Source organism: Erpetoichthys calabaricus, chromosome 8, assembly GCF_900747795.2.
Source record: "Erpetoichthys calabaricus chromosome 8, fErpCal1.3, whole genome shotgun sequence".
NCBI lineage: Eukaryota > Metazoa > Chordata > Cladistia > Polypteriformes > Polypteridae > Erpetoichthys > Erpetoichthys calabaricus.
Genome location: NC_041401.2, coordinates 116,063,994 through 116,080,211, shown reverse-complemented (window position 1 = coordinate 116,080,211; position 16,218 = coordinate 116,063,994). Strand labels below are relative to the sequence as shown.

The 16,218-nt window shown below is 36.2% G+C and overlaps 1 protein-coding gene across 1 annotated transcript in view; it reads right to left on the bottom strand.

The window, feature by feature from the left end:
* Positions 1-16,218, bottom strand: part of nphp4 (nephronophthisis 4) — a 735,573-nt gene that overhangs the window by 527,781 nt on the left and 191,574 nt on the right. Inside the window, exon 5 of the mRNA XM_051931213.1 lies at positions 5,946-6,101. Coding sequence (XP_051787173.1) covers positions 5,946-6,101 — 156 coding nt within the window. The remainder of the gene's footprint in view (positions 1-5,945; positions 6,102-16,218) is intronic.

The following is a 16,218-nucleotide window of genomic DNA, read 5'->3' as shown; positions in this document are numbered from 1 at the left end:
ACATGAAAATATTTGGGTGTTCCAGACTTTTAACTGGTAGTTTATACATCATTGTACTTTTTCATGTGATTATTTCATAATTCCTATTTATTTCAGTTTGGCACAGATGATGTTTAATAGGTGACAGTTCTGTGTGCCACTAAAACACATTTAAAATAGTAGCAACATCTCAAAATCATTAAAGAATGCAGAGGTTTTCACTGCAGTCACATTAAGTCACTAGAACATAAAAGCATAGATTCAAATTACTTACTTACTATTCTGTATTAATTGCTCATAAAATCTGATTTTCATCTAAGTCACACAAGTGTTGACTGACACATATGCTTATGATAATAACACAGAAACAACTATATATTTCACATCTTAGTTGAACACACACAAACATTCACAGTATGATATGAAAAAGTGCACCCTTGGATTTAGTAACTTGTTGAACCTTCTTTGGCAGCAATAACCACTAATAAGTTCTTCCGGTAGCTAGAGATCAGAACTGCGTAACATTTAGGAGGAATTTTGGACCATTCTTCATTAGAGAACTGCCTCAGCTTAGGCATTTTCTTAGGATGTCTAGAGTGAATAGATCATCTGGGGTCATTCCACAGTATTTCTATTGATTGATGGTCTAGACTCTGACTGGGCCACTCCAAAAGGCAGATTTTCCTTTTTTGAAGCCATTCTGTATTAGATTTACTTATTGTCCTGCTCCACCAGCCAAATTCCATTGAGCTTCAGCTGGCGGACAGAAACCCTGACATGGCAGAGTGGCGGCTCTGTGGCTAAGGATCTGTGTTGGTACCTGGAAGGTTGCCATTTCAAATCCCTTTACTTCCAGAAGGTATCCTACTCCACTGGGGCTTTGAGCAAGGCCCTTAACCTGGAAACTGGTCAAGGTGCACTGTACAATGGATGACCCTGCACTCTGACCCTCAAAGATAATGTGAAGAGACAATTTCCCCTCAGAGATTAACAAAGAATATCAAATCCAAAAAAAATCAATATCCTTTAAGATACCTTGATAAACACGGGAATTCATTTTCCCCTTGATGGTGGCAATCTGTCCAGGCCCAGAGTCAACAAAGCAACCCCAAATCATGATGCTTCCTCCATTGTACTTAACAGTTTTGATGATGTTTTTATGTTGAAATGCAGTGTCCTTTTTACTTCATACATACTGCTGAATATTCTTCCTGAACAATTCAATCTTAATTTCATCAGTCCACAAAACAGTGGCACTGTGGAATGTCATTATGGCATTTGGCAATGATGCCACGAGCAGCAATGTTTTTTGGTGAACAGTGGCCATGTTTTGCGAATGGTTGACTCGTGAACAGAGATGTTAACTTGTTCCAATAACTATATTAAGACTTGATTTGTTACTCTGGAGTTCTTTTTACCACACTGAGCATTCCGCACTGTGCCTTTGTGTCATCTTGGCTAGGCACCCACTTCAAGGTTGAGCAGGCACATCAGTAAATCATACACTGAAAAATATCTAAACTCTTTTAAATTATTATTGCAACTGTGGTGAAATGTGAAAAACTAATAATATTTAGCATATAGGTTGATAAATATTTTGCATTTTAGTAGTAATATTAGCTTTATACTTGTATAATGTTTAAAGAGCAAAAAAGCTGGACAGGCCTATTTTTTCTGCTTCAAGGGTTTCATTAATAAGGACCATATTATGACTTACTGTAATTACATCCTTCTCTCTTATTTATTTGAAAGGTTTTTTTTGTTCTTTATTTCACCTTATACAATTTCTTGTATTAGGAATTTGTCAGTTTTCACATATCCCTTGGGGTCACAGCACAGGGTCAGCCATTGTACAGCATCCCTGGAGCAACTGCAGGTTAAGAAACTTGCTCAAGGGCCCAGCAGAGTAGGATCGCTTTTGGCAGTAACAGGGATTTGAACCAGCAACTTTCTGGATATCTTTTATATTTAAAAAAAAAGGTTTGTCTGAGCTGCCCAGAAAGTGTCCAGGAGGTGTGTATGTGTGTGTGTGCATGTGAGTTTGCAATCCACATACCTATTTCCTAATAAACACAGAATAAATCAATAAATGGTTACTGTGCTTACATACAAGGGGTTCTTTTGCACACAATATTCCAGAAGTGGAAGACTGTGAATGATCATCCGTAGACATGGATGGAGTCTGACAAAAAAAGAGACCTGTCTGTGCTTCTTCTTTCTTTGGAGATACTTTAGTAGCATTTTAAACCAGAAAAAAAGCACATGTGAGGAAACAAGTGAAGACCAACAGGAACAGAAAGAAAACTTGCAAACAGTTCATTAATTGCTGGACGCTCTATATAAAGATTCGCAATTGTGCACAATTACAAACTGAGGAAACCCATGACATTTGTAATTTGTGTTCAATGCTTACTAGTCATAAGGCATCGCAAAATATTCTAATAAAATGATATGACCGACACACATATTATTACAGGATTACAAGATTGTATATACTGTATAATGCACTTTAAAGCATTCACTCATTATTTACATACAGAGCAAAAATGAATGCAATTATTTAAACTGGCTGCATATTAAATAAGGTGGGCCACAGGTTGTTAATTTTCTTAATTAGCATGCTAGCTCCAGCACCTATTTTATTTATTTATTTATTGTGAACACACCTGCAAATGCAGACAAGCAGATACAGCCATCAAGATTATATAACTGACCTGCAATTTGACAGGGAGGCTATGCTAAAATCTACCTTTCCCTTTTAAGCAAAATGAAACAGGAGAGGATGGATGACACTTAGCTGCTAACCTTTTTTTTTACTAAGTGATTTTCAATGTCAAATCAGATACATGTTAACATGGTTTTAATTCACAGTCCTATACTCCATTGAATAACAATGAATATTCATTGCTACGTTTTGTTTTGTTTTTTTGTATGTGTGAGATAGAATTTTCCTCAGGATTTAGACTCACACTTGCATGAAATTGGAATTGCCAGTTCACCTAGTCTACATTTGTTTAGAGATGTGTAAGGAAGCCCTGAGTTCACTCATGGAGAATATGCAAACTCCACAAAAACTATGACTGGGAACAAGATTCAAACCTAAGACAAAAGGTTAGTGAAGAAGCCATGCTACCACGGCCTCTGTAGACAAGAGCTGCTCAGTATTCAGTTTGCTAGTAAAACAACATTACCACTGCTAATACTATACAGCTCATTTAACCACATTAACAACTTCAGACACGTGTGTGGTCACCTACTGTTTTACTGCCTTCCTTACTGTGTGCAGAAAACTAACTAAACAGGAATGTGTCCTTAACACAGACAATAAAGTGCCAAGAATTTGTGGTAAAATATATTACTTCCAATGTATTTTTCTTGTTTCAGAAATGCATAAGGTATGTTTTCTGAAATCAAAACCTTTGGTGCTTCAATGTGGCTATAGTCTGCAAATTATAACTCGTTTTCATTTTGCATCAATGCCCTGTAGCTCCCATTTTTATACCACAAGAACAGATACAATTTTTTTTTTTTAATTTAGAAGATATACTTCACTTAAGAATGCAATTTTCTGAGGCAAATTAATTTATACCTTGGTTGAGAAAAAAATAGTTTGACTTAAAAAATACAAAACATATCCTCTAAAGGAGTAATGCATCCAAAAATGGTATTTTTTAAGTTACTTAACCCATGCAGTTTGTAGTGGAGGCCAAAAAAAAATTAAAGACATATTTTCACGGAGAAAGGATTTAAGTAAAGTTTTCAACTGAACAGAACCCAATAGTGAACAGCAAACAATATTGGAAACATCTATGAAAAAAATCTCACGTTTCTCATGTCTAATAGTCCACATATCATGTTATCCAGTCATATGCTCACAACATGGAAAATGCATGTATTTTTTCTAAAATATTGTTAACTAAATAACTCCAGAAAATAAAAGTGGTGCATAAACAGGACAGAGGATTGCACTTTTAAAGTGAAAACAGGACTTCTGACCAATGAAAAAGGAGGAGAGGCGGATCTTAAATTCAAAACTGCAATGCCATGTGATGGGGCTTCCTGTTTGTGCAGGGAAGAGGTACAATATGCAGGTATGGCTTGGCAACATATCCACTTTTCCAGTTTAAGGAAATCAATATGCAACAGCCAATATCACAATGTTCTGCACTTTCATTTGATTTTTCACATCTTCTGAACACAAAAAAATCCCCAGGATCTTCAGCAATTTTTCTAATGACTCTGTCAACTCTACCAATGTTGCCTGACAGTGCATGACAGAAAAAATGGAGCAGGGATCAGAAGGGGAAGAGCTAAGAACAGGTAGGATTAGCTCTACTGTTTGCAAATTGTTTGGTTTTACCCATGATGACAGTTCATGCAATATGACACCTAAAGATAAAAAAGACTTCAACATTTGAAGAAGCCATTTAAGCTTGTGATGCATCTGCAACGTGTCCTTCCACCCCTCTGGCACAACAAGTCCCTGTTAAGCAAAGCTCTGTAAAATGTTTACTATTCCATTACATACCATATGACTGGACAAGCAGCCAGTGGAGTGAGATAACAGCTGCAGTGTCTTACCGTATTCCAAAACGTGCTTCTGCCTACTCAAGTTCCCCCCTAAAAATGCATGTACTTTGTTAGTGATCAGAAACCTACACTAACTGGTAATTCACATCACCCCAAAAGTGAGACATCTCTGCAGTTTAAGCTCTCATTCATTGTAAGAGCCAATCTTAGAGAGTTAATGCTTTAAGTTAAGTTAAATTCATATTAGTGTTTGCTTAGTCATAGTCATGGACAATGGTATAGTCTTTACCCCCTGTAAGTTAGCACGAAATTGAACTTTCTTGCTAAAATGAAGATACAGTGTGTTAATTGAATCAGGTGTTGTTTAGAATAAGTCCCAGTGCACAGGGACTTAAAAGACCCATTTGCAGCATAGAAATGGGAAAGGCATACAGTTTTCTGACTGTTTTTAAATGATTTAGAAACGTTTAGAAGGGATTTGTAACAATAAAAAATTAAACAAGAAATATAAGCTTTGAACAGAACTTTTCTTAACATGAACTTTTCTTTTTTTTTTGCTATTTCAATTTTCTCTTTTTTTGTATGAACTGTCTAACTTTGAATTTTTGCTAAAGCTTTTAAAAACGAAGATATTTTGTCTGTGGAATTATTTCAATGCGTCAGGCTTTTGCTGAATCCCATTTACAAGCTGGAGCTGCTGAACTTTGGTAATTTTGGGTAAATGCAGCTACATCCATCCATTTCACATCATCTCCACTTTGTACTGAAATGCTACAAGAGGAAATAAAAAAAGCAGCCTTTGTCATTTTTTTTGTGTGAATTACTCCATGTTTGTGCATCAGGTGTGGCACAAGCAAAACATTTAATCAGGAGAAATTTACAAAAAATAGAAATTAATTAAATTGAACTGAATAATAAAATGCAAGATGCTGCTCAGTCTTAAATACACATTTGTATTACAGATATTGAGTTATGCCAAAGAACTGATAATTGTGAGTCCTTTCTGAGGTACACATACCATTAAACCTATTTACAGAAAAAGCGCCCAAAGGAAAACCAAGCAAATGTATACAAGTAGTGAATGACAAAAACCTAACATTCTAAATAATAAGGACTGCAGCAAACATATTAAGTGACTTTAAACATTCTTAAAAATATAAATAATCCTTCATTTGTCAGTATATAGAACCTTTAACAAAGAACGTTAATCAAAAAATACTTAGGAAAGTAATTGAAGTTGCATAACATGAGTAATAACTTTCAACTTATCATGTACATGCTGTAGATGATAATGAAAAAAACAATACTTGTCAATTTTAGTAAACACGCTTAAGAGTAGTGTGCATAAATTAGGATATTAGAGAGTAGTGAAGTGACAGTGTCTGTGTGGAATACAGTAATACTCTAGTAACCATTTCTAAAATTAAACTTCTTACCTATGTCTGCCACAGGCTGAACCACTCCTGGGATTGTGTCACTACCACTAACCAGGAGGTTCTGTGGCAGTAGATGCATCACCTGTTCCAGTGCTGGATGTGGACAGAAGGAGTACTTTATATGAGCTCCTTCAATCGGTGTCAGAAATTTACTCTCTGAAATTAAACAGATAATAAAACATTGTTAAAATGCTTTATTTTAAAGAGGAACATAATCCTGCTGACACTGCAACAACAAACTGCTAGGTTTTGGTATGCCCTATAAGCTGACGTATGAACAAGACCCTGAGATATTTAAACTCCTACACCTTGGAAAATTAATCAAAGCACATAAACACTGTCATTTTGTACACATACGATAACAAACCTGACCTTTATTTTCCAAACATAACAAAACTCATTAACTGGATTAACTTGCAGAGCAGTGCAGCTTTTAAAAAAGAAATGCAAGCCAATACTTAAGATTCTTCTGAGATATAGACTCCAACTCCCCCTCCCTCCAATCACTCCCTTCTATTTAGGATTCAAGGTCCATCACATATGAGCACTACAAAGGTCAGATCATAGCCTGGTGACATTTGATGAAGAAGGAGATTAGAGTGGGCCTCATCCAAATTACATCAGATTTAGAAAGTAGCCCTTCTCTATTTGACGAGATCATCAACTGTTCGTTGTGCATGGGTACCTTGAGAAGCCTGGTGAGCTGGAGCATGAAGTATTGAGCTTCACCACAATTAATCTGACATCAAACTCGAGACCTTTTGGGACGTGTGACAATGGTTTTAAATTTCATATTTCATTTTCCAGACAGCCAATAAGGGAGCAATTTAGGGAATGCTAATGCAACACTGGCAAAGTTAAAGACTGGGGGTGGGGGTCTTTACAATGTGCCAGATGCATTTAATGAAGCAATAAACCAACAGTAAAAACATCCATTAAAATGTACACTTACAAGCTTGAATCAGATGAAAATGCAGCTGTAATTCTAATAATATTTATCAAGTATTGCATGTTGTGAAGTGCCTGCTTTATACAAAGCCAAGAATGCATTTTCAAATTACTTGATGGTTCTTAGCTTTCAAAACTACCTATAAATAAAAGAATATAGCAGTGTGTACGAGATTCACAAAAAGCACTGCTTCCAATTAAAATGACAAATTCAAAACAGAACACCCAACAGTAGACAGAATGCTTTCTTTTAGTGTTCTTATTTCCAGTCACATCTCTGTTGCTCCCAGGACCAGATGGCAGGCTGAACAGAAGGCAAGTCATAATCATAACGTATCAGTGTAGCTAGAGGTCTTCTGTAATTGGCCTTGATGCTGTTTTTTGCACAACCATCCCTGTGCGGATGTTCTCTGACAGAGATGCTTTTTTACAACACAGATCAAAGACTGTAGTGGGGGTGGGGGGGTAAAAAATAAAAGAATAAACAAGACACCCACAGGAATATGTATACAGACAGGTTTTGTGCAAAATCAAAAGCATGTCTATTTGCAATGCATCCTCCTTGTTTAGGTAACCAATAAAATTAAAGGCAGCATTACAATAATATAATTATGAAACCCATTAAATAAGCAGCCGTCTTCTATCATTGTCTGTATCTGTACATTATTTAGTACAATCTATCAATTCAGATTTTTGTGTCAATAAATAATTATTTTACTTGAAGTTTACTTTCAGGCAGCACAATTGATCAGAATTTGTCTCTGTGTCATAGCCACAGAGAAAATATACATATGCAAAGTTGACTGATTCAAACACTCACTCACTCATCAACAAAAACACTATGTTTACTTAAAAAGCTGAAATTTGGCAGGATGATACATCTTTGTCAGTACCTATCCAGCCAAGAAAGGACTTGACATATCAATATTTAGGGTTAAACCCCGAATGAAAATAAATTATTCTCAAATGTCACATTATTCTCACTGATTACCTGTTTCAATTCAAAAGAATACACTTTGCTGTCAAATTATGTTTTGCAATGACCATCAACAAAATCTATGGCTAATGTTTTACTCATAGACAATTGTGTATAGCATGCTCAAGAGTAAGCGGCCCCAGTGACCTAATAAGTAAAAATATAATATTTTACTTGACTGATGTCTTTATTCAAGGCAACTTACATCTGAAATACAACTGGTTACACTTCTTTTGTTTTTCTCATTGGAGGACAAGTAGGTAAAGTGACTTGCTCATGGTCACACAGTGTCAGTAGGAGGATCTGAATCCACAACCTCAGAGTATGAAATCCTAAGTCCAAAGCCTTAACCACTACACCACATTGCCTGTCAATAATATTTGCCCTTGGTTTATTTAAATAAAAAAAAAACAAAAGCAGTTAACAAGTTACATAGTAACAGGAACAGAAAGCTCACGGTACTACAACTAACACTTAATGTCTTACCAAATTTCCTGGAAGGAGCCAGATAACATAGCTAGTAAATAAAAAAAACCCAGCAAAATATGTCACACAGTACAATATCTATAATATGACACTACTACATATTTTTACACAACAGCAACAAACAACACTATAATGAAAAAAACACAATATATGACATGTCATGGCAAAGTGTAGAACTGGGAATATGCCCCTTATAAATACACAGTAGGTCTCTGAAAGTAAAAATAATTTAAAGTGTATGGAGTTCTGAGGATTGTGAATAATACTAGTGCCAGGATGTAAATGATTCCACCTTTTCAATGGTGATAAACATCTGTAAACAATGGTTTAGGATCCATGGGTGCTTTCTAAACTTCAAAACCATTTCCACCATTATTTGCATATTTAGGTTTAGATTACTGAGAGCACACCAACTAACTAACCCATTCACCTCTATGTCCTCATAACAATTTCTAATCAGGTTGATTAGGGTAGTGTCTCTGGTAAACTTCAGTAGTTTTACAGAGGTGTCACTGGAGGTGCAGTCATCGGTGTTGAGGGAGTAAGGAAGAAGAGACAGAACACATACTTGATGTCTGCCCAGATTCAATTTCTGTCAGCTGTTTCTCAGAAAGTCTGAAATCCTGGGGGTAAGTACAGTACTGAAGAGTATAGTGTGGAGACTCTCTGGCATGAATGTGCTAAATGCTGACCTAAAATCCAAAAACAGAATCATGGCATAAATACACAAAATGTGGTGGATAGCCATGTACACTGCACCTTAAGTTATCATCTGGTACAGTAAACAAATTGGAAATGTTCAACAACAGAAGCAGTGAAGGCCTGAGATACTGTAGAATTAAACATTCAAATATTTTCATTATTATGGAGGTCAATGCCACTGCCCTATAATCAGTATTGTGAAATCCACTGACAGGTGGATTTAAGACAGTGTTTATGGTGCTAAACAGCACCCTAAGTCTCGAGGCAGCATTTGCAATTAAACAAGATCTAAAAAATAGATTTTGCTGCTTTCACAGCCTCTTGGTAAAACTTCCAGCAAGTTCTGAGAATTTCATACGAAGCCTGAAGTCTATCCTTTTTCCACACCTGCTTAGCCTGCCCACATTCCTGTCTGGAGAGCATGAGAGGTGTTATTAAGCCAGTGTTGAACACCGGATTTAACCATAGCTTTTCTTAACTTTAAGTGTGCAACCAGATCCAGAGTATCCTTCCAAGTGAAATTTAGAAGCTCAACCAGGTCATGAGATTCCGAATAAACAAGGGCTTCTAACATCAAGGGTAAATGAAGGTCAGAAAAGATATCACAAAACCGCAGCGATGTATTAGCATGTATACTGCGTGAGTAGCACTGTGGTTTAGTGAAGCTGATGGGGGGACTGAAATTTAATTTCAAAAACCACTCCAAAGTAATCAGAAATGCTGTCATCAGAAATGTCCAGGCTATTTACAGAGATGTCAAGTGTTAGAACTAAGTCCAACTAATGACCTCCCTGATATATGACACTTTAAACCAACTGAGTTAAATTAAAAAAGTCCACAAGACCTAGAAATTCTCTAACCATGGGTTTTGTTGGACAACAAACGCAAATGTTCAAATCTCCTAGAAGCAGCAGTTGATACCATAAAAGATAAGAACTCAAAGAAACTCTTGGATAAAATCCTTGTTAATAGACATTCTGGATATAACAAGTGCACATAGAATGCAATTAGTAGGCTCAGTCTTAAAACAACTGAACCTCATGACTGGAAAAAATAAGACTACATTTAAAACGATTATGAAAACTATAGCAATCCCACCACCCCAACCAGTTCTAGGTGAGCTAAAAAAAAGTTACAATCAGGAGGACAAAGATTGTGGAGAGAAACTGAATCACCAGCACTTAACCAAGCCTCTGAAATAAATAAAAAGTCCAGGTTGTAGGACATAAAAAAGTTATTTAAATAAAAGATTTATTGGCTATGGACTGAACATCTTTACAAAGCCTTTTGATGGCGTTTCACTGTCTGATTGTTTTTTTTATCATATGTGAGTATTTCAGTAAATGAAGGTTATCAAAATTGACTCCTCCACCCCTTTCACATGATCCAGCAAGAGGATATCCAGGAGCAGAACATGATGGTAGGAATAAAACTGAAAAACAGGAAATCTAATAAATAAAAAGTGGGGTAACCAAACAACTTGTCTGCACTGGTAATGATTCCTTTCCAGATGTTCTAAATAAATTCTATTCGTGGTTTGATGCCCTGAATGACATACCTACTAGGAAGTCCATCTCACCTCAGGAAGAACAGGTACGATGCTTGTCCCCTGCTGATGTGAATATAACTTGTGAGTGCTCAGGGAGTGTACAAACCAGCTAACAGATATTTTAACGGGCATCTTCAATGTTTCCCTAGTTCACAAAAGTGCTTTAAAACCACCACCATCATAAACCATTCCAAAGAAGTACTCTGTCTCTTGCTTCAATGACTATCACCCTACAGCTCTCACACCTGTCATCAATAAGTGCTTTGAGAGGTTAGTCTGGGGTTACTTGAAAGTCAGACTTCCCATATTACACTTTCCAGTTTGCCTATCACCGAAACTGTTCAACTAAAAGATGCCCTATCATCTACTTTTCATTTGGACCTGTCCCATCTGGACAAAAGAGACATTTATGCTAGAATGCTTTTCATTGACTTCACTTCAGCTTTCAACACCATCATCCCTCAGAAGCTGATAAGGAAGTTGAGTCTGCTAGGCTGTAACACATCCCTATGCGACTAGATCCATGACTTCCTGACAGAGACACCCCAGACACCCTGCATCAGAAACACCATCACGCTGAACATTGGCATCCCTTCAGGCTGTGAACTCTGCAATCTTCTCTTCACTCAGCTCACGATTGTACAGTTGAGTACAAGTCCAATGCCTTCACTAAATTTTCAGATGACACAGTGGTGGAGGGTCTTTTGCAATGAGGATGAGTCTGCTTACAAAATAGAGATACCACGATTGGCAGACTGGTACAAGTGCAACAATCTGCCTCTTAACATGGGCAAGACAAAAGAGATTAATATTGACTTCAGAAAAGACCAAGCTGTCCACACCCCACTGCACATTAAAGGCTCTGCGGTGAAACTAGTCAAGAGCACCAAATTCTGTGGTGTGCATCTGGAAGTTGACCTTACTGGGTCAATTAACACCACTTCCATAGCAAAGATGACAGTAGCGGCTGAAGATGTCAAGCCTACTTCCCCAAATTGTACAGGGGCACCATTGAGAATGTTCTTACCAGACACTCTCTGGTTTGGGAACTGCAGTGTCTCTGACAGTAAAGTCCTAAAACGGATAGTGCACACAGCAGAAAAGATTGTCAGAACCTCTATGTCCTCGATTAAAGACCTCTCTATAAAGCATTGCATCCACAAAGCCTAGAGCATTATGAAGGAATACTGCCACCCCTCCCACAGTCTCTTTGTTCTACTTCCATCTGGCAGAAGGTACTGTAGCATCCAATCCAGCTCAGTCAGGTTCTGCAACAACTTCTACCCCTTGGCTGTCTGAGCTCTGAACTCTGTGTTGCCCCCATGTCCTCTGATCTGCTCCTTGTAGCTTATTTATATGCATTACATTTGTTACTCTTGTTAATTAATGGTGTTCTTTATTATTAGCTGTTATTTTTTTTTATTAATATTTAAAATTATTACTATCTATTCACTTACCCATCATTATTTATTTATTATTTATCTATTTAAAGTATAGTATAGTTTTTTTTTCCCCTATCTTGTGTTTATGTACATACTGCACTGCGATCCTGGGGAATGTTATTTCATGCCACTGTATGCTACAATACTGTGTATGGATGGTATGACAATGAAGCCACTTGGCTTGATTTCAAACTGCTTTCTCTTAGTTTTTAGATGTGATCTATGCATCTATTTCCCTTTATACAATACAATTTATTTTTGTATAACCCAAAATCACACAAGAGGTGCCGCAATAAGAAAGCAACAAAGTGCTTAACTTACATATTTCACATATACTGGAGTGTGCCACAAGAGATAGATACAACATAGCAGGAATGATCTCAAAGGTAGAAGATCTTTGCCATAGAAGCATTAGGTTAATAATATTTCTCAGTTCTGAGAAGTCTATGCACCCTGACAAGCTTAACTTGTTCACACAGATTTTCCTATTGCAAAATATTGTAATTTACCACACTGAAAGCATGTCTCAGACAAAAAAATTAAAGCACTTTCTTAAGTTTCATGACTGTCTAAGATGTCGATGTAAAATAATACCTTTCTGTGTTTTGTCAAACCTTTCAGTTGAAATAGTTAGCTGGGTTTTCAGCTTGATTGGGTATTTAACTGAATGAAACTGATTTTATTGAACACATATATTTGTTAATTTAATAACTCTTGAAGTGAATAAAATTTGGAAGATACAAACAAACTTATTTTATTAAACACACACACTTGACCCTCAGCCCCTGTGACATTTTGAGCCAAATAGGCCACAGACATTGAACACGCCAGTAGTAAAACACACTCACGACTTAATTGCTATCGTTGCACCAATTTAATCTTCAATGTACATATTTGTTTCATCCATACAATATCACTGTTATTTGTGACTCCAAATACTGCCTTCGGTTTGAAAGTATTACAACTACAATATTAAACAGTGATACAGCTTTATTAGCTTTTAAAAAATAAAACACTGCAGAGCAAAAGGAATTTTAAGAACACCCTATTAGTCTTTTAAAGGATAGTGTGGCCATTATATATTTTTTCCTATAATCCCCAGATGAAGAACGTCTGTAGTAGAAATATCAGTAAGTTATAATAAACATTTTACTACACACACCACCTTTACAGAAACTGAATTGTAAGACAAGACAAAAAAGGTCCACTATGGCCCAGGGCTGCACATCATATTTGCACACACACTTCCACAGGGGGGTTGAATACAGTCTGGCAACTCTGCTTAGTTTGCCCCAGTGGCATTGGATGCATCAGTGAATAGCACCAGCATTCATCAAAGAAATATATAATATTAAAAATAAATGTTTGGCACAGAATATCATTTACTTTAAAAGCTACTTACGGTAATTAAGAAATACTCTAAGATTCCTTCTTGCATCTTCTAATATACAAAGTTATGTAGCACGTGAAGTAAACTTAAAACTAGTGAAACTTTCAGCCACAACAGCTGCAACAGAAAGGAGTACCTTTCAGAAAAAAAAAAAACATTACAATTTTTCTTAAACTATAAAATACAATAAAATAATTAAAAACCCACTTCATTTTGCAGGTGGGCGTGAAAATAAAAAAATGAAGCTATTATCTAGATGCACATTAGTAAAACATGAAGCATGAAATGAAAATTGTTAGATGTCCACATTTTAATACTAAGTCCCTCTATGGATTTCCATGATACTTGATAAATAAGAACAGTTAAACAGCATACAAAAGATCAACAGTACTTCAGTACAAACTGCCTATTTAAAATTTCTATACACATATATTTTCTGCCCTAGTGATCAGTGTTATATTACTTTTAAAAGTAAATTACTTATATTACTCATTACTTAAATAAATATGTTATATATTTATTTATTATAAAATATATTGTGTTACAAACAGTGTGATACTTTTACATTACTATTTCTTCTTTTATATGAAAAACAACACATTTCCTTGGACAGATTTTTTTATTAAATCTTAAGTGTATAAGCCTACATGATGTAAACAGTATCCATCTCCTTTTTCCAACCCCATCCTTAGCCCCTGAAAATTTGCAGTATGAACACTGGCTGCAGCACCAACAGATCACTCTGTTTCAAAATACCTACAGCAAATAACTAGATTCAAACTAAACTGACACATTATAAATAGGTTTCTTTTACTGGATTGCACGCAGCACACTCTCTTCTGCTTGTGCGTGCAATTGAGCCCTGTAAACAACCAGCGTACCATCCACAATGCTTGCCTCATACAAACTGGTAATGCTATAATTAGCTGCTGTGACCCTAAACTGGGCTAATTAAATGTACCCCTTAGCACACGCAGGATTAAATGTATACTTATAACTTTTTGTTCTTTTTTTTCAATTGATTGTACACTATGTACATGCTCAAATTCTTCCTCAGCTGTCACCCGACAGCAGCAGGTAATATCTTTGTAAAAGAAGGCAAAACTTCTCCGAAATAATACTGAATTTTTTTTTTTTTTTTTTTTTTGAAGTGGCAGGAATAAGCTTCCGTAGTGAGGCATACTTGTTTTTTCTTTTTTTGAACAAGTAATGCAGGTATTGTTTACTTCATTAAAATAAGTATTGCATTAGGTTTCTTGTTACTTTAAAAAATAAAAAGTAGTCTGACTAAATAATACATGTTACTTTTAACACTTTACCCCCAAGACTGCTGGTGATCCAATGCAGAAATTCATGAACTCTTTTCTGTTCAGTCTGAATGTGTTGTCACAGATTGGCAGGAACCCCAGTCGAGATGGATGGTTATTTACCTAGCCAGATAGCCTTAACAATGGATGGATGGATGGATGGATGGATGGATGGATGGATGGATGGATGGACGGATGGAGGCAGGGAGGCAAGCAACCTCCTGGGTCCATGTGCTCTCCCAGGGTGCTATCTGCCATGTGCACATCCACCAGGGGGAGCTGCAGTAAGGAGCATTCCTCTTTTTATAGAGGTTCTGACTGACCTAGTAGTGCTTTCTGGGTGCACTGCCATAGCACTGGAAGTACTTCTGGGTCTAGCATAAAGGAAGCTGCTCTGCCTCACCCAAGTGATTTGGAAGAAGGTGTGGAAGAGGAAAAAAGAAAAGAAAAAAGTTGTATTGTTTGCGGTTATGAATTGTTAGAAGAAGAATCCTGTTTACATGTATTTTACTTTGAACCTGGGACTTGTCCGTGTAATTGTGTCTGGGGTATGGAGGCTGTTATGCCCCTACAGGTCAAAGTGTGAATTGGCTGTGTGTGGTGCTTTCAAAGTGTCTTTAATTTAACAGAAGACCACACACTAACCACCATGAAGTATTGTTACAGTGAAAATTGTACAGCTCATAAGTTTAATTTTGATGTACTGTTTGCCAATTTCACATAACATGATTCTGAAATTATCATGTGCACAGCTATTTTTGTAAATGATGTTTGATGTCTTTAAATAGTTATAAGATTTTTTTAGACTATACACTAGATAAAAAACAAAATATTTGGTGCCACAGTCTAAAGGTTTTGTCTCATTGTAGATGCTTATTATGTGTTAATATTGTCAATGTACAGTACAGGACCCCACTGCACATGACAAAGCATACAGCCGTACAGCATTCTAAATAATCCTTTAAAGGTTATTTCAAACCAGAAGGTTTTACAAAATTCCTATGGTGATAAAAGTTTAAAAGTATGGAACACTATTTTCAATGCTGTAAAAAGCTAATGCACCCTGACAGAATTCTTTTATTGACCATGAAGGAGATAAAATCAAATAATGTGCCAAAGAATGAATTGACTTTCATGTATTTTAGTCCCTGCAAAAGAGTTTTATGCTACTTTAAATCAATTACTGCAGAAAACGGCACCTGCTAGATTAAAAGTCTTACATTCATAGGTTTCTAAACTGTACACACTTTGACATTCAACCCAAAAGCTTGCAGAATCACAGGACTCCTGCAGACCCCACTTTCTTCATCAGAATAATTAACAATTTGTTTTTCAAAACATAACAGAGGACACTAAAACAAACTGTTAAAAATAACAGATCTCATATGCATCAGTCATTCTGCATTTCAATATAATACCAGTGATTTCAAATTCTCCATTAGGCAATGATAAAATAGGAACCTTTGTTTTACC